Consider the following 27,195-nt stretch of genomic DNA (forward strand, 5'->3'; position numbering starts at 1 on the left):
CAATAAAAAACTGCTTTGCAGCCTGTCAACTTCAAACTACCTGAGTGTATGGAGTTCTCCAGTTTCATGTGCAGAATTCTGCACTAGCCTTTACCACACTTTGTGAGGATTTTCCCCATTTTTTTCTGCCTTTTTTCTGTCCCTCCAAAGAGCAGTCCTGTTCTTTGGCATACCAGGTGTTACCCACAACATGCAATAAGCAAATCTGCAGCATCCCATTACCCAGCTCATTAACACAAACACTAAACAGTACTGACCCAAGTATGGCTCACTGCTATTAACCAGACATCAGTTAGATTTTGTGCTGCTGCTCCTGACCACCCTTTAAGCCTGGCAATCTGGACATATAAGTGCACATATTTGGTGCATACCAAGTAGAGAATAGGGATGCAATGGAAGACAGTGTCAGAGACCTTGCTTAAGACCAGGTCTTAACATCTACTGCATTGCCTTCATCAAGTTAGTCAAGCATGATTTGCCTTTAGTAAAACAATGCAGACAGCTCTCAACACCATCTTATCCTTCACATATTTATATGTGGCTTCTAAAAGGATCTGCTCTGTAACTTTTTTTTTACAGTTGCCTGTATCCTCTTTCTCATCTTGAGGATGGGCACGTTTTTGCCTTTTTGCAGTTCAGACAGTGCTGGTTATCCCCCTTATTAGTATTAAAAAGGAAAAAGAAAAAAAAAAAAAGGTGATTGCAACATAAAGTTGGGTACGATACAAGTATGCAAATAAGATACAGATATTCAGCAAGTCCTATATGGTAGGATAACTCACACACTCCTCAATTCCAAATCTCACAATTTTAAGGACCTCAAGCAAAGGGGAAGTCAATGCATACATATACACAGCATGCACTTACAGATGAGTGAATCTCCCTTCTGCATTCATTCACATTGATTAAACAAGTATCAATGCCAAAATATCCACTAGCGCTTGCAAGTCTTTCATGCAGCACAGACACTTTCATGCAAAACAACAATCAGTTAAGGCATCCATGGCAGGTAGACAGCTAATAAATTTGGCATTAGATGCACAACTTTTGATATGGACTCTCTCCGGAGATAGGGATTCTACACTTTCTTGACATAGTAGCAGTGATGTCTATATATATGGAACAACAATGTGCATACCTAGCTTTGCAGAAGACTATGGATACTATGCCACTAAGATTGCAAGGCCCTGGAGAACCAAATAATAGCAAGGAAATAGGAAGGGCAGAATACAATCAGCAGTTTCCCTCTCAGTAAGTCATCCCACAAAGGGTATCATCCTCTTCAAAGACAGGTTGGCAATTAAAGAATCTCAGTAAAAATACTTAGTGCTTCAGAGTGGCTGGAGGGAAACACTTTGAATTGATAAGTAGCAACCTTGAACAACAGTAATAGCATAACTTTAATTGCTGTACAGGAATAAACATCCTGCAAGTTGAGAGAGATGAATGAATGAATAAATGAATTCCAATATCTGTCAGAGGGGCTTCAGCATCGTTAGCAATATCATCATCATGTGCTTGAATTTCAAGTGAGAGATACTCAGACCTCTTAGAACAGGGACAAATCTATATTGGATCTTCTTCCTGGTACTTGAAAACATCATAAATACCCCTTCTCCTGGAGCAGTTGTAGAGCAAAATGTTTTAATTTCTCAAGCAATAGCTGAGGAAAAACTTTCAAATCCCATCTCTTGAGAGAGGTCCCTGGGGGTGGGTAACTGAAGGGTCTAAAATTACACAGTACCTTTAAATATTTATAAACACGCTCCCTCTATTGCTCACATTCTTTACAACAGCAGTTTATTTTATTGAAATAGCCTGTTTCCTAAACAAGGATTATAAATGAAAATAAATAAGCGGGGAAAGATGCATACATCTTGGAGACCTCAAACTCTTTTAATATGGACAGTTCAGAATTTCTGGCATTAAAAATGAATTTCTCAGCAAAAATAAACAATAGTAAAGATACCTTCAGTGCCAATAAGTGGTATGGCCTCGGTATTATAGGGAAGGAACAAAGCAGGCTCTTTGAACAGATTCACTAAGCTTTACTGCTGAGTAGATCGCAGGGACAAATATTTAAGCAGGTGCAAACAAGCAATATGCAGAACGGGCTGGGATTGCAACAGCATATTTGTATTTGGGTGCTAGTGGTACATGAACATGAACAACACCAACACTGAGCTAACACTTGAACAAATTAAAGCCTATGAACGCAAGAGGAATTCAGAAGCTGAAGAGAGAACAATAAAACTTGTATGAACAAGCTGAGCAAAGGAACTGAAACTGCCTACCTACAAACCAATTTCACCAGAATACAGTGAAACCAAAAAGGGACAAATGCAAAAGGAACAAGAGATGAAAAAATGCAGCTGATTGAACAATGACAAAAGCTAAATGGATTTTAATAGATTTTAAATATTTTAGAACAATATAATATTTTAAAATATTTAAACAAATGCGGTATTATAATGTACATACACATATGCACATATATATATACATTTAGTAGAAAATAAAGAGAATGCCAAATTTTGAGAGCGATGCTCACAAAGAAAATTAAGAAGCAGAGAATGACTTCAAGGTCTAAAAATAAAAGAGAAGGGGGGGAAAAAAGAAAAAAAAAGTAGAAAAATACCACAACAACATTACAAGGACAGCAGTTCCTGATCAACATCAAGACTCCAAAATCAAACTGAAGGTTATACCTGGAAAGAAGAAGCATAAGGCATAGCACTTGCAAGGTACATATGCAAACTACCTTTTTTATGAGACAGTCATAATAAGGAAACTGACTCAATACACATTCAAAATAAATAGTAAAAGATGCAAAAATCAGATTGATTATTGTATATCTACTTCATAAACTTGAAAAGTGTTTCTGACAGCGTGAATACATCATGCAGCAGCTGTGAGAGGCAGGAGTGAGAAAAATGTGAGAAAAACAGCCTGTAAGTTACCAAGGTCAGTGCAGAAGAAGGGCAAGAATTGCTCCAGGCGTGGAGCAGAAGTTCCCTGCAGCCCAGGAGAGGCAGAACAGGCTGTATCCCTGCAACCTGTGCAGAGGACAAAGCCAGAGCAGACATCCAACAGAGCTTATGGAGGATCCCACAGCACAGCAGGTGGATACACCCTTAATGAAGCTGTAGCCCACGCAGGACCAGGTGCCTGGTAGGAAAGAACTGCAGCCTGTGGAGATGAGCCTGTACTGGAGTAGGTTTTCTAGTAGGAAACGCAGCCCACAGGGGCCCTAGGGCTGGAACAATCTGTTCCTGAAGGACTGTACTCCATGGGAATGATTCATGCTGAAACTGTTCTTGAAGAACTGCAGCCTGTGGGAAGGATCCGAGTCGGAGCAATTAATGTAGGACTGCACCCTGAGGTACAGACCCCATGCTGGAGCGGGGGAAAAGAGTGAGGAGGATGAAGCAGCAAAGATGAAGCATTAGGGATTGACTGCACCCTTCATTACCACTGTGCACCACTTGACAGGGGGGAACGTATGAGAGTTAAGAAGGAAGGAAAACAAGATGAGGATAGATGGAAGGCCTTTTTTAGTTCTCAATGCTTCACATCACCCTACTCTATTTTTAACTGGCAACAAATCAAATTATTTTTCCCCAATCTGAGTGTGTTTTGCCCATGAGAGTAATTGGTGAATGATCTCCCCGGCCTTATTTCAAGCCAATGAGGTTTCATCTCATTTTCTCCCCTTCCTGATGTGGAGGGGCAGTTACGTTGTAGCTCGGTAAGCATCTGTCAGCCAACCAATTAGCCCACCCCAAAAGGTCAAGAAAAAAGTCTTCAGCTATCCTTATTCTAATAGCATCAGAACAAAATAAGAAAAATGGCTAGAATATAAAGGTGAAAGCAGTTTATCCCATTTGCAATAAATGAAACACAGTCTGTATCCTCTATGCTGCTCACAGGCTAAAGAACATGAAGATGACCAAAATCTGAATGGGAAGGTTGTGAAATTAGGAAGACAGAAATAAAGTCCACTGAAAATAAGTGAGCAAATCACATCATCTAGACAAAAGCAAATCTAAAGGCTAACACTGATGTGGGACAAGCTGTCAAATCAGACATACTGTGTGCATTCAGGGGCACTGATAAAGACTTATTTTCCAACATCTAGAAATTAAATGCAGTAGTAAGTCGGATAAATCAGCTTACTACAAAAATCAAATGAGTTAAAATTAGATCTTTATTAAAAGTTATCTTATTAAGATAAAAAAAAAAAGTTATACTCAACATATTTGTTTTAAAAAAGGTTTTAAAAATTCATGTTCTCAACATTTAAAATACGAACAAAGACATGCATTTAAAAAATTGTCTAAACTGATAGCAATTGAAGAACTAAAACCTAGATCAACTGTACTCTGAAAAAATAAACTATAAGTTTGTCCTAGAGAAAACCCTTAGGAAGCTTGGAAGGCAAGACTACTGAAAGAACTAACATGAAGATGGTCTGACCTGAATTGAAATTGAACAGTAAGCCAGAGGCAGAGTAGCTACAGAACTGCCATGCACAATGAACACTTTTCTCCAAGTGAAGAGAAAAAACACAGCAGTAAACCAAAGATCAAGTGACAGCACAAGGCTCAATATATTCATACAGTTACGTCTACATGTCAACTAATAATTTAAATGTACTGTCACCCTCTGTACCTTCAGAATAACTTCCTCCTTCAGACACATATTTAAAAATAAATGACAGCCACGAGCATTTGTTCAGTGCTTTGAAACAAGTTTTTTCAGGAAGGTGTAACACAAAAATCATAAAGATTCTGAGAAAAAAGTGCACCTAATTAAGACATTACGCTACATTTATAAAATAAATAAGGAGCTGAAAGACAAAACAAAACCAAAATGATCTTAATGAAGGATTTGGAAAGGTATGAATTATATTTTTATAAACAACCTTGGATTTGTGGGAATCCTGTCAAACACGAAGACGTGAAACCAGTCTATACCTAATGCACCTGGACTAAGAGTCCTCTCATCTTAATCCTCCCCATGATTGATCAAGAAAATGAATGCAGTGCTAGCAACAGCACACTTTCATTTTGCTTATAACAAGCAAGGTATGGATGCTCTTGGCTGTCAGACCAGAAGAAAACACTCCAGTTGCTGGCATGAGTCTGCAGCAAAGCCTGGGCAGATGCTATTCTCTTGGCACCAGCGTGTCCAGTGAGATCACATCAGTAAAACTGGAAATGAAATCAAGAAGGTTCCAGTCTTAATGGTACCAATGTACTCAGTACAGTTTTGGGATGCAATACTTTCATTGTCTGAAAGTTCACTTAGTTCTACTGTATAATATGGAGTGTTTTTCCAGCTGAACTGATATGGCAAGCTCAACTGCGATGGAAGAACAAATGATCTAGTGTTACTCTAAAGACTCAGACAACTGGAACACTTAACTCATAATAATAACTGCCTCACAGACTAAGAATAATATCTACTTTCCCCTGAGTTTTTATAATCTTTTTTATCTCCATCATTTCAAGAAGGTAAACAAAAGATAAACAAGCACTGCTAGGTGGGAGCTGTACACTTTCCTTTCAGTCTCAACATAGGCTTATTCAAAAACTAAAAGCAAAGACATCTTCCCAAAACAATTTCAAGTTTTGTTACCATTTAGAAAAAGATTTGTAGAAAATACATTTACTGGATGTGTTTACATTTCTTCTGTAACTAAGTATGCTTGTGACTATCACATGCATATTAGAAGATAGAAATGCGTATGATTATGGTGAGTTTTCAATGTCTGTTACTTTAGTGTACTGACAATTAGACATAACTTGACAGTGGCAGACTGTATACATACTGTACCCCTTATACATATTCATGAAACAAGATGATTACACAAAGTCATGTTCATTTATGATTTGAACCGAAAACAGAAGCATACATGATGCACTATGCAAATGAGTATACTGAAACAGAATTATGATAGACTAATTCACACTGGAAAGGACAGCAAGACATTTAACCTCCTCCTCAAGGCAGAGTCAGTTATGAGACTACATTAAGTTTCTCAGAACTTTATCCAGATCTTGAAAGCCTCCAAGGTTTTCCATGCATTTGACCAAAACCTTTATTTCGATTGTTTCTCACCCTCTCACTATGCACCACTATGAATAGCTTGGTTCCATCATCTCAGTAACCTCCTCATAGTACAGAAAGGCTGCTACTAGGTCACCCCAAAGCCTCCTCTTCTCCATGGTAAGAAAAGCCCATTCTCTCATCCTCCTTCCTAATTTGCACAATCTTCCAAAGAAGAAAGAAATGAAACTCCCAGTTGGCATCAGCCAGCAACATCATCACCCTCAGATTCATACTGTAGTCTTGTACAGACTGAATTCTTTCAAGTAATCCCTGTCCAATTCACTGCTAGTAGCGCTCATAGAATCATAAAGGCTTGAAAAGATCTGCAAGATCAACCCATCCCCACCATGCTCACTAACCGTGTCCATCAGCACCGTATCTACCCTTTTCTTGAACACCTCCAGTGACAGTGACTCTACCAGGGACACTACCTTCCTGGGCAGCCTGTGCCAATGCATCACCACTCCTTCTGAGAAGAGATTCTTCCTAACATCCAACCTGAATCTCCCTTGGCACAACTTGAGGACATTCCCTCTTGTCCTTTTGCTAATCACCTGGGAGAAGAGCACAATCCCCACCTCACCACAATCTCCTTTCAGGTCATTCTAGAAGTATATATCTTCCCTGTGCTTCCTCTTCTCCATATTGAATAATGCCAGTTCTATTGGCCGCTACTCGTAAGACTCATGCTCTAGACCCTTCATTTTGTTGTCTTTCTCTAGACAAACAGCAGGGCTGTTTGCAGTGAGGTGCTCAGAACAGAACAGAGTTCTCAAGGCACAGCCTCAACAGTACTGAGTACAGAGGGACGATCATCCTCTGCTCCTGCTGGCTGTCCTATTTCTGATACAGCTAGGATGCCATTGGCCTTCTTGGCCACCTGGGCACACTGCTGGCTAATGTTCTCTGTGAAACCTGGCTCTCATTACAAAGGCCTGCTGGGTCTTCTTGAGTATCTCAGCAGTCTGGCATAGCACAGAAAGATGCAACATTTTGTTCAGATGTATTATCTCTCTATTTGCATACTGTGGGAGAATGTAGAGAAGCCAAGTGGGAAGGTGGAAAAAATTGAGTAATCTGTCTAGGGGATCAACACTAATCTACATTTCACATTAAAAGTTCCTGAACAAATAAATCCTGCAGGATTTGAGGAGAGCCTTCTTTATTCCCTTCTCAATGCTCACTCAAGTATGCAAATTTTTGGAAGCAGAAGCATATTTTAGTCAGTTTATACAATTGAAAAGAAAATTCAGTCATGATCTCTTACTTCTGTTTCAGACTCTGTCCTGGAAATACACATTTAAAGCGTGAAATAAATGACTTATTGCAAGCAGATGCAATATTTATTTTATTCTAGAGTTCATTACCCTGTTCTACAGTAATAAAAACATTTTTATAGTTTTCAGGTTATATCCCAATCTTATTTCGCTCAGTCCTGTTGTTTAAGGAACACATTCAGATGAAAATTAACTGTTTTAGTAAATCACTCTAACCAGAACAGTTCATATTAAGCTGTATAAAACCAGTACAAGCAAGAGGGGACAGTGATGCCAAGTTATATAAGATTAATGAGAATGGAAATACAGCACATTAAAAAATCAAATTCCATCCAAGAAGTGCATTAAAAATATGCGCTAAGTTCAGGATTTCCTAATAATTGAGTGGTTTCATACTGAATTGATTCTGCTTTATTGTGCATATATTGCAAGTTTGCTTAGATTATTGCAATACCAACTGCTCTTCACTTGTTGCAGAGACTGAACAGTGCTAGTAAGGGGACTAAAGTCATAGTAATAGCAACTACTGGTGCTATCCATGAGATGTGGAAATAAAAGATGCATCAAGAACAAACAGAAAATGATGACTACTGGGAAATTACTATTAAGACAACAGCTATGTGTTCTTTCATTGTTAGTTTGGTAGTTTCGGTGGCATTTTCCCCCAGAGAGTTGATTGTCAAAGTGGTGAAACATTTCAATTTATGATGTTTGCGCTCCACAGCTGCAGTCCTGATTGAGAACCATTCAGAAAATGTGTAAATCATTTGCGACTATAAAGTTAACATAAACTGTGCCTTGAATATGAGGCATTGTAAAAATCTCCATGGAAAATGGGGCCCTTGTTTCCATGTTAGTCACTTACATATGTAGCTTGGATACATATGCAGCTTGTGTGCGCCTTAGGGCATAATCTGTTGCAAAAAGAAAAAAATACCTGAACTTGTGCAATTCAGATGGTTCCAATATCAAAAGTGATATAAGAACTATTGTGCTACTTATCTCCCAACAGCTTGTTGAACAGTAAAGGAAAGAAGAAGGGAATTGTACTTGAGAAACAAGAAGCCATCCCAAAAGATCACAAACCAAGACGTAAAGAACTTCATGAACTAAAAAAAATATATATATATTTATCAACTTTAACTATCAAGTATTGTACATGAGGCCATGGTTAATAATTAGCACTTCATATAACTGTACACCTCCTATGCCTTGTACTTAACATTTTCCATAGCCTTCTGTTCTCTTGATTTAATGCTGCAGTGTTTAATATCACTTTTCAATGATGGAAACTGATGTGACAGGCAGAAGTTGTAAACTCAACTGATAAGTTAATTCAGAAGACGTTCATACAGGTTGGAAAGACAGAAGCTTCCTACTGGGAACTGAAGTCAGCTTATGACAGTAACAGCAGTTTTGTAATTTGAAGAAATACTAATATAGCATTGCTAATTACTTGTACTTCTGGTTAATAAGTTACTGTACAAGGGATGCAAAGTTTAAGTTTGCTATGTATATATACACCAGGCAGAACCTCTCCCAGTTACTTCAGGATTAATAAAAAACATAAGCCACCAAAATCAAGTAGTGGTGTTCTACCTTTTTAATTATGAAATATCTCACAGCCTTCTCTGATTTTCACTGCCTAAATTGACAACAACATTTAAAAAAATACAGCATATTCACTCTCAAAATAAAAAGGAAGAGGAAAATATAAAAATACGACCCATTTTCATGGACTAAATGCTACCTCTGCATTTTTGTAGTCTGCTATTAATGAAATACTCAGCATCCGATCAGACATGAAAACCAAAAAAAAAATTAAGGTGTTTAACAGTAAAATCACATCTCATCCATTCAATTATATGTAAGTCTATATTGCATAGGGACCCATTCTGTTACTGATATGCTACTAAAAATTAATATCTTCCCTTAGATTTGATTAACAAAATTAACTGTTCCTGTTGCTTGATATACATTAACTGTGCAGGATCCTCATGAAGTCCCTACTTGTTATGTGTTGGTTGATTTCACACAACAGTATCGGTGCATACAAACTGAATATATATCAGAGGAAACTAAAAGAGCAGCTCTGCTTGAGATGCACAACAAGTGCACTCTAATCCCCAATGCCAAAATGAACTGTGCATCTTTGGTTTGGGTAGCACAAAATCACATGTGCAGGAGGAACAGCTGGTTCACTTGGGCAAGTCAGGAATTTAAACAGCACATATACAAAGGGATGGATCCCAGCATCAGCTACTGTTTATCCATAATAGTGTCTTACTGCACCGAACAGCTGTGTTAACATTCAACCTGTGAAGTACAGACCTACTTTTTCCAGATCAGCCTTCAAAGGCTGTCTAGCATGCAATACTTTACAAAGAAATATTAACATGCGTATTAGCTGCAAATGAAAGTGAATTAAAGATTTCTTCCAAAGGTTCTCAGTCTTCCAGATTAAAGAAGTCTGACATGAAACACTATAAAGAGTTAATTAACAAAAAAGTGGGGCTAAATATGAATTCATGACAATTCTCACACAGAAAAGGAGACAGACATCAGACCTAAAACATATACAGATTTGAGCTTATTCAGACAAATGGAAAGGAGACAAATCATTCTTGAATAAGCACACAATAAATTAATTTAAACAGTTTTGAAAGGTTAATCTTCAGTGCCTCCCCAGCCTTAGCCAAAAGTAAAAGCTTCTCCTGGATAGAAATGCTAACTTGGAGCCTTCCTTAAATAGCAAACATGGGACTTTAAATCTTATTTGTAGGAGAATGGGGAGACAGAATGGAATGAGAGCACGATCATCAAACCTGCTCAAGTATTATATGTTAAGTGCAAAGTTCTGCTTTGAAGCTAAATTGTAAAGTCTTCAGTGATTTTAACCAGACAGATCAAAAAATAAGTCAGATTTTGTAAGAGAAATTAGAAGACATTTTATTTCCAACTATAATGGCTCATAAAGCAGTAACTGTGAAACAACCAGTACAATCTTGCTAGTACGTTACACAACTGCAACGAGCAAAGACCCCTGGAATCACACACAGATCAGAGTCTGAGCACACAGCAGCACCCATCTTCATTTCAACTCTTTGGTCAAGTACGTGCACAGAACGCAAATCATGGTCAAAGCATACTTAGTAAAAATTTTCTTACTGTTTTTCAAAACCATGCGCTAGCTCAAAAGCTAATTCACTGTTACAGAAAGTTTGAATCAATTCATTTTATTGCAAAGGTAATTTTCTAAATTTCTTCCATAATCCAGCACTGAGGATAATTCCGTTTTTTGAATCCTTCCTCACTGTGAATGATGGGAACAGGTCCAAATACTCTCTGCAAAGAGGATCACCAAATGGTTGAGTGCTTCACTTCTCTCACAAGAAATGGTATTGACTGCACATAAACAACACACTATTTACTTTCTAATATGAAAGTATACCTACGCTTCCTTAGAGATGTTCCTCCTTTGAGTAACTAGGCTTACAGATCTATTTAAATGGTTACACATTAACAGGCTCACAACCATATTGCCAAACCTGACCGAACAGATACCACCTGAAAGCCTTAAAAACTGTGCAAATAAAAGCACAATGATAGTTTGATTTTACTCAACTGATCAACAAGCTAAAACTAGGAAATTCCCCTATTCCAAAAAAAAAAAAACAACTCGTGAGCTCCCATTTGTACGAGGGCTGCTTTGAAAGTAATGTCACGACATTAGAGGTGAATGTTGGTGATATGGCAGTAGAGGGTGAACCTTCTCACCAGTATTCTATTACATGCTGTTGCTGTGTGACTGGTGGCAGCAGGAGGGCAGTCTGACAGTATGGAGACTGACATGCAAGTGCATATAAAGCAAAGGTGTGGAACTGAAGTCCTTCATGCAGAAAAAATTACACCCATTAATTGACGCTTGCTGAACATACATGGAAACCAAGCAGTGGATGTGAGCATAGTGAGGTGGTGGGCACTGCATTTTCTGCAGGGGTGACAGCAGGCCACCTCTTCTGGTGCAGAATTTTTCTATTTATTTATTTTGCGAGCACAGCATGTAGTCTCTTGTTCATTGCTGGTGAAAATGCACAGCTTACAGTGGTGACTATGTTGAAAAATAGTGTTTTGTAGCTGAGAACTTGCTCTACAAGTGTTATTGTGCTCTTTGTATCTGTTGTTGTTTCCAGAGAAATAAATAGGAGGCATTACTTTCACAGTTACATCTATGCAGCTACTCTGGATTAACTGTTAATTCCCACAAACAAATATATCAATTAATTTTAACGCACAGATGAAAGATTCCATAAATGCACATATCTTTGTTATACTAATCCAAAACACAAAAATTGCCATAGTCAGTTAATATAAAGAATTCTCTTGATTTTTTACCAATGCTCTCTCCCAGAATTCTTCTATCCTTCCTCATCAGGGTAACTAAGTGGTAGTATGAGAAGCACGCCACAAGCTTGACACTATGTTCTAACCTGTTACTATGCTGTAACTGGTAGACACACTACTATGTTATTAGCACTCTTAAACTAAACAGGGTCAAATAATAAATCTTCCAATGATCGTATTCTCCACATTTGTTTGTACAAAAGAGACAAGCCAGATAATTCCTAAGATTCCAGCCCAGGGCACATAGCATTTCCTAATAATGACCTAATTAAAAGATTTTGCTATTAAGCCATTTTTATTTGTACCCACTTCCTTTTCCTAGGAGACTTCTGGGATTCAACGTTTCACCAAAAAGCACTAATCCTCAGCTTAAAACTTCTGCTATCCTCTGCATGGATGCGTTCCTGTCATTCAACAAATTCTGAAACTCTTCCCATACAAGCCAAAAAATCACTTTTATGGACTTCATATGTACATTTTCAGTTCATGCCAAAGACAAATCGGTAGCTTAGTCTTAATGTAAACTGAGGGATTTCTTGTGAATCAAATGAAAACCCATGTCCCAAAGGAATTCCACAAAGTAAACTCTAACCTTAGAAAAGATAGGAGCAAAACATCTCAATGCTCATTCACTCTTTTCAAGCCTATAATGCAAATTTTTCTTCTGTAGAAGAGAAAAAAAAACTCCAGGTCCCTTTCCATTTGTTTACAGGAGATGCACCTTCTGGTTCTGAAAAGCAGAAAAAGTTCATTTCGTAGCCTTTGGCAAGATAGGGCTGAGCAGAGGCATGATGTTAGATGCTTCTGTGAAACTTCTGTATGCTTTTCATTATATTTTGCAAACAAATTCATCTGCTCATAGATTCTTAACACAAAGCCAATTTTGAACGCTTCTTGCCCTAATATCCATTACAGTAACTCAGCACAACACCCATCAAACAAATAAGGAGTACAAACATGCATTTTCTTCTACATATGAAGCATCCTTCATATACTACAACATCACTGAAACAGGAGGAAGACACGTAGCTATAATGGAAAGCCCTTGTAAAGTTTTCATATGAAAAGACAATACATAATCACTGTAAAATCAAAGAAGAGTAGGATGTTATAATCACAAAATAGACGAGAGAGTTAGGCAAAGCAGACTATGATAACAAAAGAGAATAGATAGAAGGCTTATCCCTATGCTGGGCTCACCCACAAAACACCAGCAGAGCAGATCTCCAGAAGAGATCCTTCCCCACTGGTAGCCAGCTCTTCAATAGCTCTAGGAGGGGTGCAGCCAGGCTCCATCCCTTCCAGCAGCACAGTGAATGGCCTCCACCTGTGCTCCTCTGGCTGACTCATGGCTCGCCTCAGGTGATCAATCAGAGGTTCAGGCCGTGACTCCGCAGTTCCCATACAATCACTTGTATATGTAACATGGGACATGGTTACCTTCAACATCAGGTCTTCTTAAACCTGAGATGACAATTCTTGTCAGTACAGGTCTTTAAAGGCAATATGCTACAACACAAACATTTGTTTTAAAAGCTTTTCCCTCTCTCCAGTCAAAAATAAGCCTCTGGTATTTGCGGTGTGATTCCACTGGAAAAACAAACAAACAAACAAAACAATAAAAAACCACCAATAACCCATCAATCAAGACTCTTCCAAGGGGAAAAGAGTACATAAGGCTCACCATTCTGTGTTACAGAAGGTAGGACTTGCTTCCCACCACCATCCCACATCCCCTCCCCTTAAATGCCAGAAGTAAACTAGGGAAGAAATAGATCCTGTATACTGTACCTGGAAAAAAAAAAAAAAATCTATTTCTGAACAATGGTGATTTGGATTAGTCTCAGAAAGAAGTGACCAAAGAGAACAGAAATACATAATCCCTTACTCCTTGAAATCCACACCAGCACACACTTCAAGACTCTCTCAAAAGTCACCAACCCTGACTATCTGACAAAAAAGATCAAAAATCCGTAAACTTAAAATCAAGCATTGCTTTCTCATGTAGAAATCTGTGAGAAAACCTATGTAAAAAAAAAAAAAAAATCTGTAAAGTGTTCAGATGGCAAATGTATATTCAGTGATGTGCCTACTTCTTCATAGAGCTTCTCAAAAGAACGTGAAGACAAAGTATTTGTTGGCCATGAAAGAACATAACTGTATTCAGTTTGAATTCAGATACCAGTGAGGCATAGTTAATCTTGGACTGGCATTCATTATTTGCTTGTTTTTCCAAAGCTAAGGCTGCCTCCCAGTTTCAAATGAGGCAGGGTTGCGAGGGGCAGAAAAAGAAGGGGAGAAGCAGGAAAAGATCGTGCTGTAGAAAAACAAAGGGATAGCAACACACTACAGAACCTCAGAACGATGCAAATATACAGCAGTCGTTTACACCTTTTTAGAAAAATGGAGTTTAGTCTTACCTTTCTGCTGTATTTGCAAAGCATTGACAAAGATCTTTCTATGGAATGGTTGATCTCCATTATTGCCTCCCTTTCGACTCCTTTCCCAAAAAGGTGTCTTCATTGTATTATATACAAGATTAGAAAAGTCATCATCCCCATGAACCAGTCTTTGTGTACTTTCAATGAGCTGCCTGAGATTGCTGAAAAACTACATGTTGCTTTTGATGTTGTGGAATCAAGTTCTGGAAGAACCTAAATGCCTTTGAACAGTTGCTCACCCTCGTTCACGTATAGTATTTATTTTCCAGAACACTGACAACAGTCACTGAATCTTAAAAGAAAACCACATAGAGATGCAGGCAGCATAGAGCAAGGATTCAGACATTTTACTGTGTTTCAAAGGAATTCCTGACCAGCAGCTCCTACTCAGAGAAGGGTTAAAGAAGTCCACTGCACACATAGTTAAGTCATTTAAAAATAGAAAGAAAAAAAAGAAAAAAAAAAGTAGTAACACATAGCAATTTATTTTTTTTAAGTTTGTATATAGATGAGTAAGAATTTTTAACACAAGAAGAAGCTATCAAAAAACCTAGGTTACCAGTGATAGTACATTGCTTGGCATTCCAGTTTACAAAAGAAGCTGCTAAAATTAAGCTAAAGTCAATCACATTTATTTACTGCTGTAGCTGTTATACATCGCTCTGATTTCTCCTGCAATGGTCACTGGAAGAACTTTCAGTACGTGTTCTGTGCCAGTACTTCTGCATGTGATTAAGCTGATCCTGATGAGCACACGTGCAATAAGAAGAGTATATTATGCTATAAAATATTTTTTATTTATCATTAAATATTTTATATTTCATTATTAAATAATTAAAAGTCTCTGAATCTAAGATGACTTTCTTAATGGAGATCAATTGAAAAAAAATAAATTCAAATCATCATGAAAATTCTCCAAATATTGATTTAGACATTGATAATGAATCCTTCCATGTATTTTTTTTTATTTTCTTTATGATTTAAATGCAAGCCACCACACTGCAGTTGCAAACCAAAGTGATACACTTCAGTTTCTCTCAATCAGGTCAAAAGGTTTTGGTGCTCAGTGCTCAAATGTTATAAAAAGAAAATAATGCTGTAATTCCTATAGATAGGCAAGGAAAATAGACTAAGTCTTTAAAAGATGAAGTGTGTGTACAGAGCAATACAGCAAGAGCATGGTTGAGCTGTAAAGCACTTCGACAACAAAAAGGAAAATTTATCAGGTTTTTATTGGTGACATGGCATGAATTCCTTAACTCTAATAGAGTTTTATGAATCTGTACATGCTACCTACTTCTCATGGCTGTTAGTAACTAAGTATTTCTTCTCTTCAGTCTAAGGCAGCATGCAATCACTAGGCAAATCACTTTGATATAAAAACTGATATCAACATAGAATGAAACTAACAGTGCTTTTTCCCTGTATTTTGTTCACTACAGAAGGTGACTACGGTCTTTCTGAGAGGACCCAATACAAATCTGTAAATTCTGTGTAAAAATATTGCTATATGGATCTCATGAGTCACGAAAAGTTTTGCCAAGGGCTTTCTTTTCAAGGTAGAGCACTAATTATCTTCAGGGGAAAACAAACAAAACAAAAAAAAAGCATAATCCAGAACAGTTATGCGTATCTGTTGACATACCATTGTAGTCAGATTTCTGTCAAGAAGCTCAAATCATCACAGACCAATACTACCCAAAACACTGAAATGTTCTTGTGTGCACTAAACACACAAGCATATATTAACACTCTTTATGCTGAAACACCCTGAACATTGGAGTTTCTCCTTTTCCACACCTCCTGCCTGCTGAGGCTAAAGTGGTATTTCAGAGCATTTTTTTCCAATTACTAAGGCAGACAGCTAGCATTATTACCCTTGATAACTTATCCAATGAAGTAATCACTTTTGGAGTACAGAAATGTCACTACTAAACTCTTTTGCTCTCCAGCCTTTGTCTGAGAATGTATATATGAGAGATGTATTTATCCAAAAGACAAAAAAACTTCTGTTTTATCAGTGTCTCAAGCACTGCGCCGATTGTTAACAGGATTGTTAGATATCTACTTTGAAGGGGAAAAAAACCCCATTCCTTTTATCTAAGTTTAATAACAGTGGTTAACTCAGCAGTCATCTTCAGGTCTGTAAGACCTCCTAATATCACCAAATAGGGGAAGAAGAGGAAAAAAGCTCAGCTTAGATTTTTGGCCTTGGAGGCATACACAAAGACTGGCCTCTGTATTCTTAGTAACACTTTTCCCATGGACTAGCATTTCCATTAGAAACATTTCTCTCTTTTCTACTTAAATCAATACCATGTGGTAAAAGATATACACACAAGAACATTAGATTTGGTATTAGGAAGCTATAACAGCAGTAGAAGACCTCTACTAAAATGAAATATATAAGCACAGAGCTATTCCCACAGCTCTCACTATTCCATTGCTCGCTAAGTGACTAGTAGGAAGCTTGATCTGCTCTAAACCAGAGCCTTACACAGTTTCAAGTTATACAGCACATATTTTAGAAAGAAGGAGCACCTAAGGAAAAAATGAACAACTCAAATACCGGAATTGACATAATACCAAGAAAAGACAATGGCTCCTGAAGAAATTCAGTAATTCAGATAAAATTCAGAACCATACACACTGAACGGTGGAATAACACGCTGGAAACCTCACTAGTTAGGGAGCGATGTCTGAACAGCCTTGCTACACAGCAGATAAAGAATTTCAAAGCAAAGAGCAGAACAATTTGCTATGTAGAACACAAAGTAATCCTTCTCCCAGCTCCGTAGCAAAAAGCACAGTGAAACTACTAAGAAATTCACCATTACCAGCGATGCAACCCATTTTAATAAAAGCTTCTTTTAAGTTGGTAGTATTCCCCTTGTCTGCCTAATGGATCAAATAGGGACCAACTGTTCAGCTTATGCTATAGCTTAAAGCAACTCAAGAGTGATTCTACCTCAATAAGAAAACAGGAGAAAAGGAGCATTAGGGAGCTTTGATAAGCAGCAGAAGTCTTAGTTTCTTTCCTTACAGAATTGCAAAGAGGCAGAACACAGAAGGTCCATCTCCTGGGAGACTGCGTGTCAATTTCTGAAGAGCTGCAGCTTGATACATGCCTCAGATACTAAGCACTCCTCAGGAGATAGCCGAGTTACTCTAAAAAAGAAGTTATTATGTCATGTTTCAACCAAATAAGGACAGAGTGAGCCTTACAGAATTCTATAGAGTTAACAGATCTGCCACAGAAAAAAAGTGTTTAAGTGTAACATCATAGGTTATGTACAATGAATTTTAGCAATGACGATGGAATTGCATATGACGCAAATAAAGATGCACTAAAGGGGAAAAAGTCTAGCTAATAACCAACTCAAGAATGGTAACTACCATTAGAATAAAGTATTAGAACAATCCACTTAAAATATATATATATAATTAAAGCAAAAAAATAAAATGAGTGGAGATGGAAGAATTAATATAATATTCAGGTGAAGACTATGCTCTTTAGTTCTGCCAGTCTCACAGCAGCATCACCCAACACATTTAAGAGGCTAACACACAGACAACTACATTAAAATAAGTGAAACATCTCTTCCACGCTACTGCGAAATGGAAACCACTTCTGACAGTGAAGTCATAATCACAGAGGTCTGGAGAAGAGTGCTGATGAACCGCCGGAGGACACCAGCCACACTCTTCCATCCCAATAAGGCAGAACGTTCTTCAAGCACTCACCCCACGTAAGGTGAAATACTTTTCAGAAATATTTTCTTGGTTAAACTCCCTCACTCAGACATTCAAAACCTCTGACCACAAAAAGGCCACAAAAATACATCAAAGTAGAAAGATGTTTTCAGCAGTACCGCACTAGTTCAGCCAAAACATAATTCAGATTTGAAACCCAGATCAGACAGTGTGGTAAATTTCAGTACAGGGTGGCAGACATCCAATTTGCATTGCACTCATTATTTTTATGGACAACCACCTTGGCATATGTAAAGTTTCAACTGAGAGGAGTTCCTTTTTTCTCTCTAGCTCCATGCAGTCCATCGTGGTCCAGTTTTTAATGAAACTATCAGCCAAAAATACTCACCGTCTTTCCTTCATTCTTCAGGCTTCTAACGAAGACATTTTCAGGTAAACTTTAAACCCCATTCACACCAAAAAAAGAAAATCTGTTCCAGTCAGAGAAATGTAATTCTTACTGAAGCGTGCTAAGGAGAACAAGTCTGTGCCAAAACCAAACTCCCATTTATTGACTCCATCAGTTCGTCCTTGCACATGCTTGCTAATCTTTGAGAAATCATCTCTACTCTGCTTCTACCTTCTTGCTAAGTGTAATTGGATAACTAATCCACACCACACTGCAAACTACTCTGTTTTTCCACAACTCTATGTTAACTAGGGGAATACTTTCCACTTCATGTTCTGAGCTCTTCAGAATGGGATGAGGAGGACATTCCCCATGTACCGAAAGACAGGATTTTCTGGCACTTCAGCAACAAACTATTAAAGGATGAAGAAAAATTCAGCTTACATTATACTCCACAGCTGTTAAAATTTGCTCAGAGTAGCTGATGAATACAGCTGTACTGCATCACAGCTGAAACCATCAACACTGAGCAAAGCTTAGCCTTTCCAACCCATGTGAGAACTATTTACTCCTAGATAGATGCATGCACATACTAAATCCCAGATAGTCCTGCTGACTATTTGCGCCAAAATAAACATAACTGCACCAGGACATATAGAGTACTCTTTAATCTTTATTCTTTAATCTTTATTTATTCTTTAATCTTTATTTATTTTATTTTTTCTCCAAAAGGAGATTATTCAGCCTTTATTCAACCTAGAAAATTTCTAGGAAATCAGCAAGGTATACTCCAATAATTAACATCTATTTGCAGACATTCCCAAGACGTAGGTAAGAAAACTCAGGGACACCAAAGCACATTGCACAGGATACTGAGGTAGTGATCGACTATAGCTCATGTTTTTACATATTTTTAACAACTTCCAGAACTTAGAGACAATTCAGTCAAAGCTGAGGTGACAAGAATAGTAAAACAAATAAGCAAATAAATAAATCCAATCAGGGACAATTAAGCACGCAAGGAGGAATAACTAGCCAAGATCACAGCCAAAGAGATTGAGATGACTATCAGATAATGGGATGAGTCAGCCCCCACCTTGGCTCCATGAATCTAGTCAATTTTAAACAATGCATTTGGCCCTAGCTAAACTTAATCTACAGCACAAGTCCTGCCCATGCCAGAAGGCTTTTATTGAAGTGATGTGCTGAAATACTGGTATTGAGAGCTGAAATACCAGTTCCTGCAGGTACGCTGAAAGACCATACAGTAGGAATATATTAACCTTGTTTTAGAAGAAGGTAGGAGGAGGGTAATGAAGATATTTCAGGTCCACCAACAAATCAGAGAAGTCCCATGTTCAGTGTCTAAACAGAAAAGTCTGTTTAATTACTGTAAATCCTATTAAACTGATTTTCATTATAATGGCTGAAGTGACCAATTCCAACAGGCTATAGAAGACATAATGAATTCAGAGTTTAATTAGGACACACTGTTAGCTAACTATAATCTATTAATTAGCACTCTTAGTTTTTACCGCTCATTGCAATAATACCCTTTTACTTTTAAATTGCACCCTTCTTTTTTAGGACCGAAGTTATACAACTCTACCACTGTGGTAGTAATTATAGTGATTGCCTAGAAAACAGCCGCCTGGAAGTATCTGTAAATGTTTAATTAGGGGATAAAGGAAAGACACGCACAAAAAAACTCTCAGAGAAATCACTGTTCTCAAATCTATACATATTCAGTAGCCACTTACTCCATTCTAAACCACACAGTCATTGTATTTCTGCTTCCAGATTTGCACAGCATCCTCAGATGTCAAAATTCACAAAAATATTGTCACATTTAAAAACATTCCCTTTCTCTTCAGTATGAAAACAGAACTTTAAAAGCACAAGGAGAGAAGTGGGCAATTTAAATACTCACCTTCTGCTGAAAAATAAACAGCACCAAAAAGCTGAGTGAATGGCATTCTGTGTTTTCATTATACTAGCACTGTACCAGTGTCTTGGTTTGGACTGGGATAGAGTTAATTTTCCTCATAGTAGCTGGTACGATGCTGTGTTTTGGATTTTGGATGAAAAAAAGTAATGTTACACTCATGTTTTTACTTGTAACTGAGCAGTGTTTACACTAAGTCGATGACTTATGAGCTCCTTGGGCTGCTCTGCCAGCAAGAAGGCTGGGGATCCACAAGAAGCTGAAAAGGCACAGAATCAGGTCAGCAGACCTAAACTGGTCAAAAGGATATCTCGTACCACGTGGTGTCATGCTGAACAATAAAATGGGAAGGAGCTGCATGGAGGGGGGCAACCACTGCTCAGCCCCTGGCTGGGCATCAAACTGAGTGGTGAGCAATCGTGTTGTGCATCTTTTGGTTTTCTGTTGTTGTTTGTTCCTTTTCTTCTTTTTTCTTTTCTTTGTTTTTTATTGAAAAGTATCTCTGTATGAACTCACATATCCCAACCTTCACCTTTTTCAATTCTTCCCTCAGCCCACTGAGAGGAAAGTCAGCAAACAGCTGAATGGTATTTATCGGATTGCCAGATTAAACCACAACAACCAGCATAGCTGAATTTTTCACTTGATTACTCCTTCTAAGGAAATGCTGCTCTTACAATAAAATTATTTCACTTTAAGCTTTTTTACTCTAAAAAGACATGAAAATGAATATAAAATTTTGTGCATTGTCAAATAGCACCTTGTAACACTACCATTCAGTAAGAATACAGCTATAAAACTGAATAAATTGATTAAATTATTTCATGCTAGTTCAAAAAAAGCAACTTACCTCATTACTACTTTTTAAGAACTTACCTTACTAAGTTCTTAAAAGGGTGAAAAGAAAGCCTCAAGACTGCTTCAGTGTAGCAGAGTATCACTAACCTAAAGGAATCTACTACTTAAGTCATGTTACCTGAAAATAGTACATAATGTGTTAAGTACTGGTAGTACTATTTATTTCCTCCAGCTTCCTTCATCTTCCCAACAGAAACCAAAAAAAGCCCTGCTTAAACTAGTAAATATACCTGAACAGCTCAATAAAACCCCTAAACCTATAAATGAGTGCTTTATGATAGTTGTATAAGAACACAAGCACTGCTTATGACAAAAGAAAGTATGAGCAGGTATTAGAGAGAAGTACTTCCATGTAGCCAAGAACATGGTTTGCATGTTTGCAAAAGTTGTAGGTCTGGAGGATTTAACTAGAGCTCTAAACTAAGATCAGTGCCACATGAACTTTGTTTTACTGGCAATCTATCAACATCCAGCAGCAGTTCAGTTGCATTTGGGGTCAGCAGTTAGTACATTCTGCATCTCAAGAGAACACTTCTGGAATTAAACACTATACAAATAATGATCATGAGTGGTATAAAAGAGTTGCAAATTGGAACTGATTGGTGAACAACAGTCCCAGAAAATAAACGGAAAAAAAAGAACAGAAAATTATAAAAAAAAAATCACAAGGAAAAACACACTCCAAAGAGGAGGCTTACAAGTCTGAAAAGAAACACTTAAAAAGATGAAAACTTCTTATTCATACCAATTACCTAAGGGGAGCCTATAAACAAGAGGAGGATCAACTCTTTGAAAGGGTTGATAACAGCAGGACAAGGGGAAATGGTTTTAAGTTGAGGGAGGGAAGATTTAGGTTGGATGACAGGTTGGACTTGGATTGGACGTCTCACCACTGTGAGAGTGGTGAGGTGCTGGAACAGGCTACCCAGAGAGGTTGGATGCCCCGTCCCTGGAGGTGTTCAAGGCCAGGTTGGATGGGGCCGTGGGCAGCCTGGTCTAGTACTAAATGGGGAGGTTGGTGCCTGCCTGCAGCAGCACGGGTTGGAGATTCACAGTCCTTGAGGGCCCTTCCAACCCAGGCCATTCTGTGATTCTGTGATACCTGGGAAAAGCACTAAAATAATTTAACTGTGATACACAAGCTAACTCATTTAATCACACTGCTGCACTAACACAACAACAACATCAGATAACAAACCTGGTTTTCTTCTTGCAAAACTCTATACTGTTCCTTCCAAATGGTGATTTTTGAAGCTTCATCTTTCCTCAGAGCTCTTTCTTTTTTTAGCTCAGGACTCCAGAAGGTCTTGATGCTGTTCATGGAAGAACTCAGCTTGCTTTCTTTCACCTCCACATCCTTGCGAAGCAGATCGTTTTCCCTTAATACTTCTTTGAGTTGCGTCTGCAGATCCATGATGGTGTTATCCCTGGCCTGGCGAAGTGAGTGAGGCACAGTGGACGCCATACTCACTGGAGGAAGATGGTGCTCTCCAAACGCGATAGTATCACTGGCAACTCCACTACTGGCAATGTTAGGGCTGCTACCCATTGCAGTCATCCTAACACCATAAGGCAGCCGCCCCCCAGACCGGCCCAAAGTCATGGTGCTTTTTGGGGTGTCTGCACCGACGTTCTCATGGTCACTGAGATACATAGGGCCAGACGTAGCATAGGCAGCGTTTAAGGACTGAATGTTTTCCATAGAAAGGGTTTTCCCACTGCCTCCCCCAGTACTGCTGCCAGAACTGCCTCCAGTGCTGTTGGTTCGACGATGGCCCAAGCGTGGTGACTGTGGCAGCCTTGGTGAACGCCCTGGACTCTGGTTGCTTGGCTCAGCCTTGCCAACTGACCGAGCACTTCCATACATGATTAAGCTGGTGGTGTGAGGCAACTAGACAGGCATAAATTAGGAATGAGAGAAATCCCGTGAAGCTCTTTAGTGTTTGTAAGTCAGCTTAAGGCCAATCAGAATTTGCAACAGATCCAGTTGTCCATCTTTGAAGTCACATGCTCACCATGTCCAGAACCACATCTGTATCAAGAAAAATAACACATTAACAATCTAGTTTATTCCAAAATATTTTGTCCCATATTAATAATAAAAGAATAAAAGCATTTTCTACTGCCACTTTATTTCTCCAGCGTTTTTTGATTCCCACTCACAAACAGCAATATTATTTAAATTCTAATATTTGAATTCAAGAAGTTCTACTCCTGTTGGTTTTTTTTTGTTTGTTTGTTTTTTTCCTGTCATTATCATGTAACGAGGGAGTGAAAAGAATACCCATCAGTTTTCAAGTCATAATGTTAATGGCCACGTTGAGCAACTTCTTTTCCTACTTCTGACTCACCATTATCCTTGATTTGTTGCTCTTCTGAGTAAAAGAGATTTAATCAAAATTTTAAGTCCACTTACTACATTCAGTAGTACTTTTTTTTAAGTACTACTACTAGCTTTTGTAGGACGCAGTTTCTAAATCCTCTGTGTATCTTCACTGAAAACTAGTTTCAGTCTCTTTTTGCCTAAATGTGACTTAGTCTTTACTCAGATTAAGAAGTTCTCAGACAAAATAGGTTTCTCACTTATCAGCTCAGAGTAGCTCCACTAAATACTATCATCCTAACAGCAGGGACTTCTCCAAAAACAGAACAGCATGATGACATCATGTTGCTATACCTTTCCCCTCTACTTTATATATGGATACGCAGTAAAATCCCTTATTTTTGCACTGTTAAATTTTGCTGTTCTGCAAGTACACTGGCAGGTACCTCCTTAGTACAGAAATGCTGGGTTGAGACCACAGTTAATGAGCAGCTGTCAGAGGATAAAGAAACAAGGCTGAAATCTACTCTTGTGACTGAGCTACTACACAACTCTGTTCTCTCTTCTTCTGTTTTTAACTAATTTTTCCATTATAAACATTTCAAATCACAATTGTGCTCAACTAAAATCTAAAAACTAGAACAAGACTGAAATATTCCTGCACTGACCTCTCCCCGTGAGACAAAAGGCTACCAAGTAGCATACAAAGACATCATATATCCTAACATTTTTCATTTCACACCAGCTTTAATCCAGCCCACCTTCTGCTAGGAAGTTTGGTTTAACAGATACTAGCAATCACTCAATCAATTTTTCCAGCTCCTATGGCTGAGGGCACATTTGGATTTGATGGATGGACCACTTGCTAGATAAATAATTAGCTGCATGGTCACACTCCTAGAGTTGTGGTCAGCAGCTCAATGTCCAAGAGTAGACCAATGATTCCTCAGGGATCAGTGCTGGTCTGGTGTTATTTAACATCTCTGTAGATTACATGGGCAGTGGGATGGAGTGCACCCTCAGCAAGTTTGCAGATAACACGAAGCTGAGTGGTGCAGTTGACTCCCTAGAGGGAAGGGATGCCATCCAGAGGGACCAGGACAGGCTTGAGAGGTGGGCCCATGCCAACCTCATGAAGTTCAACAAGGCCAAGTGAAAAGTCCTGCATTTGGGTCAGGGCAATCCCAAGCACAGATTGGGAGGAGAATGGCTTGAGATGAGCCCAGAGGAGAAGGATTTGGAAGTATCAGTTGATGAAAGATTCAACATGAGCCAGTAGTGCGTGCTTGCAGCCCAGAAAGCCAATTGTATCCTGGGTTGCATCAAGAGAAGTGTGACCAGCAGGTCAACAGAGGTGATTCTGCCCCTCTACTCTGCTTTCATGAAACCCCACCTGGAGTACTGTGTCCACTTCTGGGGTCTCCAACGCAAGAAGCACATTGAGATGTTAGAGCAGGTCTAGAGGAAAGCCATGAAGGGGATCAGAGGGCTGGAGCACCTCCTCTGGTGGTGCTGAGAGCTGGGGCTCTTCATGCTGCAGAAGAAAAGGTTCCGAGGAGACCTTATAGAGGCCTTCCAGTACCTGAAGGGGGCCTAAAGTAAAGCTGGAAAGGGAATTTTTATAAGGGCAGGAAGTGACAGGGCAAGGGGAAACAGCTTTAAACTGGAAGAGGGTGGATTTAGACTAGTTATCAGGAAGAAATCCTTTACAGTGAGGGTGTTGAGATACTGGCACAAGTTGCCCAGCGAGGTTGTGGATGCTTCCTCCCTGGAAGCATTCAAGGCCAGGCTGGATGGGGCTTTGAGCAACCTGGTCTAGAGGGAGGTGTCCCTGCCTATAGCAGGGGGGTGGAACTGGATGATCTTAAATGTCCCTTCCGACCCAAACTAATCTATGATTCTATGGGTTTTAAATCACAAACAGAACAGAGTAGCTTTCCATTTACACACTATTTCATAGAAGATACAGTAGCATGAGTTATTTTACAAAGCTGCAACTGCGTTTGATGAGCAGCACTCAAGAAGTTCAAGTGTTCACTTTCTTATATTCTTTTCTTTTTTAAAATGACAGCCATAGCTACTCTGCTCAGTCAAGTGACAACGTTGCTATGGAATATTTTAAACACACACATAAAGGAAAAAAGAACAATGACAGCCAGTACAATCAATAATTGAAGTTCGCTCCCAAAACACTATCTACAGATTCATTTTTTTAAATATAAGTTTCAGATAGGAAGTTTCTTCTATTTCTACCACATATCCTTATGCAAAACAGCACAGAAGTATAAACTACTCAACAAAGTCTGCAGTGTTTCAGTGGAGTAACTTCAATAACCAAGAACTTGTGCTCCAATCTGAAAGAAAAATACTTTTTCCAAAGAGAAAAGCTATTTCGGACTAATCTTAGTGTTTGAGACACCAAAATGCTAAAAATGCTGCTGCTGTGGCACCCATTAGGAACTTAAAACAATTAGATATTTCTTAGATGCTATGCAAATTATTTTCAACTGAGAGCCTGCATTCACAAGGATTCTCACGAGAATTAATCCAAATCAAAACACTTAACTCATTTGCTAGAAACTCACCTCAATAAATCACTGCCAACACTCATTCACTTCAACAGCTTTCATTAAGTTTTAACTCTAAACAAAAGGTTACACATTTTATTCCATTTAGTTAAAGCACTTTCCCCTCCAAAAGCATCAAGTTGAAATGACGCTGGGAACACATCACAGCTGCATGCAGAAGTATCACCTAGTAAGTGCTTAATGACACGCAAGAAGCACACAAAAGATTTGAGATCATTTCTAATGAGTTAATCACTCCTGAAAAGGGGAGCATGGAGGGAAGTAAACTCACGAAATCGTTTTCTCTTGGCTTTAGGTAGCATTTTGCCAAACTACTGGTAGCTGTTGAATGAATGAAAGCAACCAGTGTCCTCGATAGAAAAGCACCTTCCATGTAGCTGAAAGCAGTTGATAGCACACAGTGTGCCGTACCGCTGCCACGCTCCATACAGCAGGCAGCCACATTAACCCTATTCCACTGCAAGCAAAAACACCAATTCTGCACTAATTCATCTCTCATCTCTGTTTCACAGGTAGGTGCCACCCTCTCTACTGCTCAGGAAAAAAATAATCAAGTAATTCAAGCTAGAATTAGCTACTGAGTTAGAAGATCATTAGTGTTCCAGAAAGGAATCACAGAGTGGGCATGTGACACCTGGGGGAAGACATCAATCCCATGTATCACATGGCTCTCACTTTCCAAAGTAGAAAAAAAAAATAAAATAGTTCCTTCAAAAAGGTCTCTGGAAACAAGAAAACCTCACACTACTTCTCTTGAGCTGAGAACTTTAATTACAGGCCTGAAAATTGTGCAAATTCCAAATATTAACTAAATAATACTCCTTCCCAATCATGCAGCCAGTTTTAGTATTTTCACCGACACAGAAGTCTGTCACAGTTCAAGAGAAAAAGTCACATGGGAAGATAAATCATTTTAACTGCTCCTTCAGGATTTTTTTCCAGCAGTATTCATCACCGACCATTTCGTTTTAGTGCTGTTAGGAATCCAGCAGCAGAAGCAGATATTAAGACAATTCATTCTAGGAAAAACATCTTTCATCCTGGAAATAGCAAAGTCAAACAAGTGACAGAAATGCCTCCTCTCATTTCCAATCAGCAAGAAGAAAGTTCTAACTTCCTTCCAGTAACGTAAGCAGAATTACA

The 27,195-nt window shown here is 38.6% G+C and overlaps 2 protein-coding genes across 9 annotated transcripts in view; one reads left to right on the plus strand and one right to left on the minus strand.

The window, feature by feature from the left end:
* Window positions 1-27,195, plus strand: part of NINJ2 (ninjurin 2) — a 508,566-nt gene that overhangs the window by 288,064 nt on the left and 193,307 nt on the right. The gene's annotated exons all lie outside the window — the stretch shown is intronic.
* The window catches only part of ERC1 (ELKS/RAB6-interacting/CAST family member 1), a 292,584-nt gene that overhangs the window by 258,970 nt on the left and 6,419 nt on the right, over window positions 1-27,195 (minus strand). For all 8 annotated transcript variants that reach the window (XM_052667563.1, XM_052667564.1, XM_052667567.1 and 5 more), the window contains exon 2: window positions 22,340-23,173. In XM_052667563.1, the coding sequence (XP_052523523.1) occupies window positions 22,340-23,008 (669 nt within the window). In that variant the 5' untranslated portion in view covers window positions 23,009-23,173. The remainder of the gene's footprint in view (window positions 1-22,339; window positions 23,174-27,195) is intronic.

This window comes from Tympanuchus pallidicinctus, unplaced genomic scaffold (assembly GCF_026119805.1).
Source record: "Tympanuchus pallidicinctus isolate F22 unplaced genomic scaffold, pur_lepc_1.0 scaffold8, whole genome shotgun sequence".
Taxonomy (NCBI): Eukaryota; Metazoa; Chordata; class Aves; order Galliformes; family Phasianidae; genus Tympanuchus; species Tympanuchus pallidicinctus.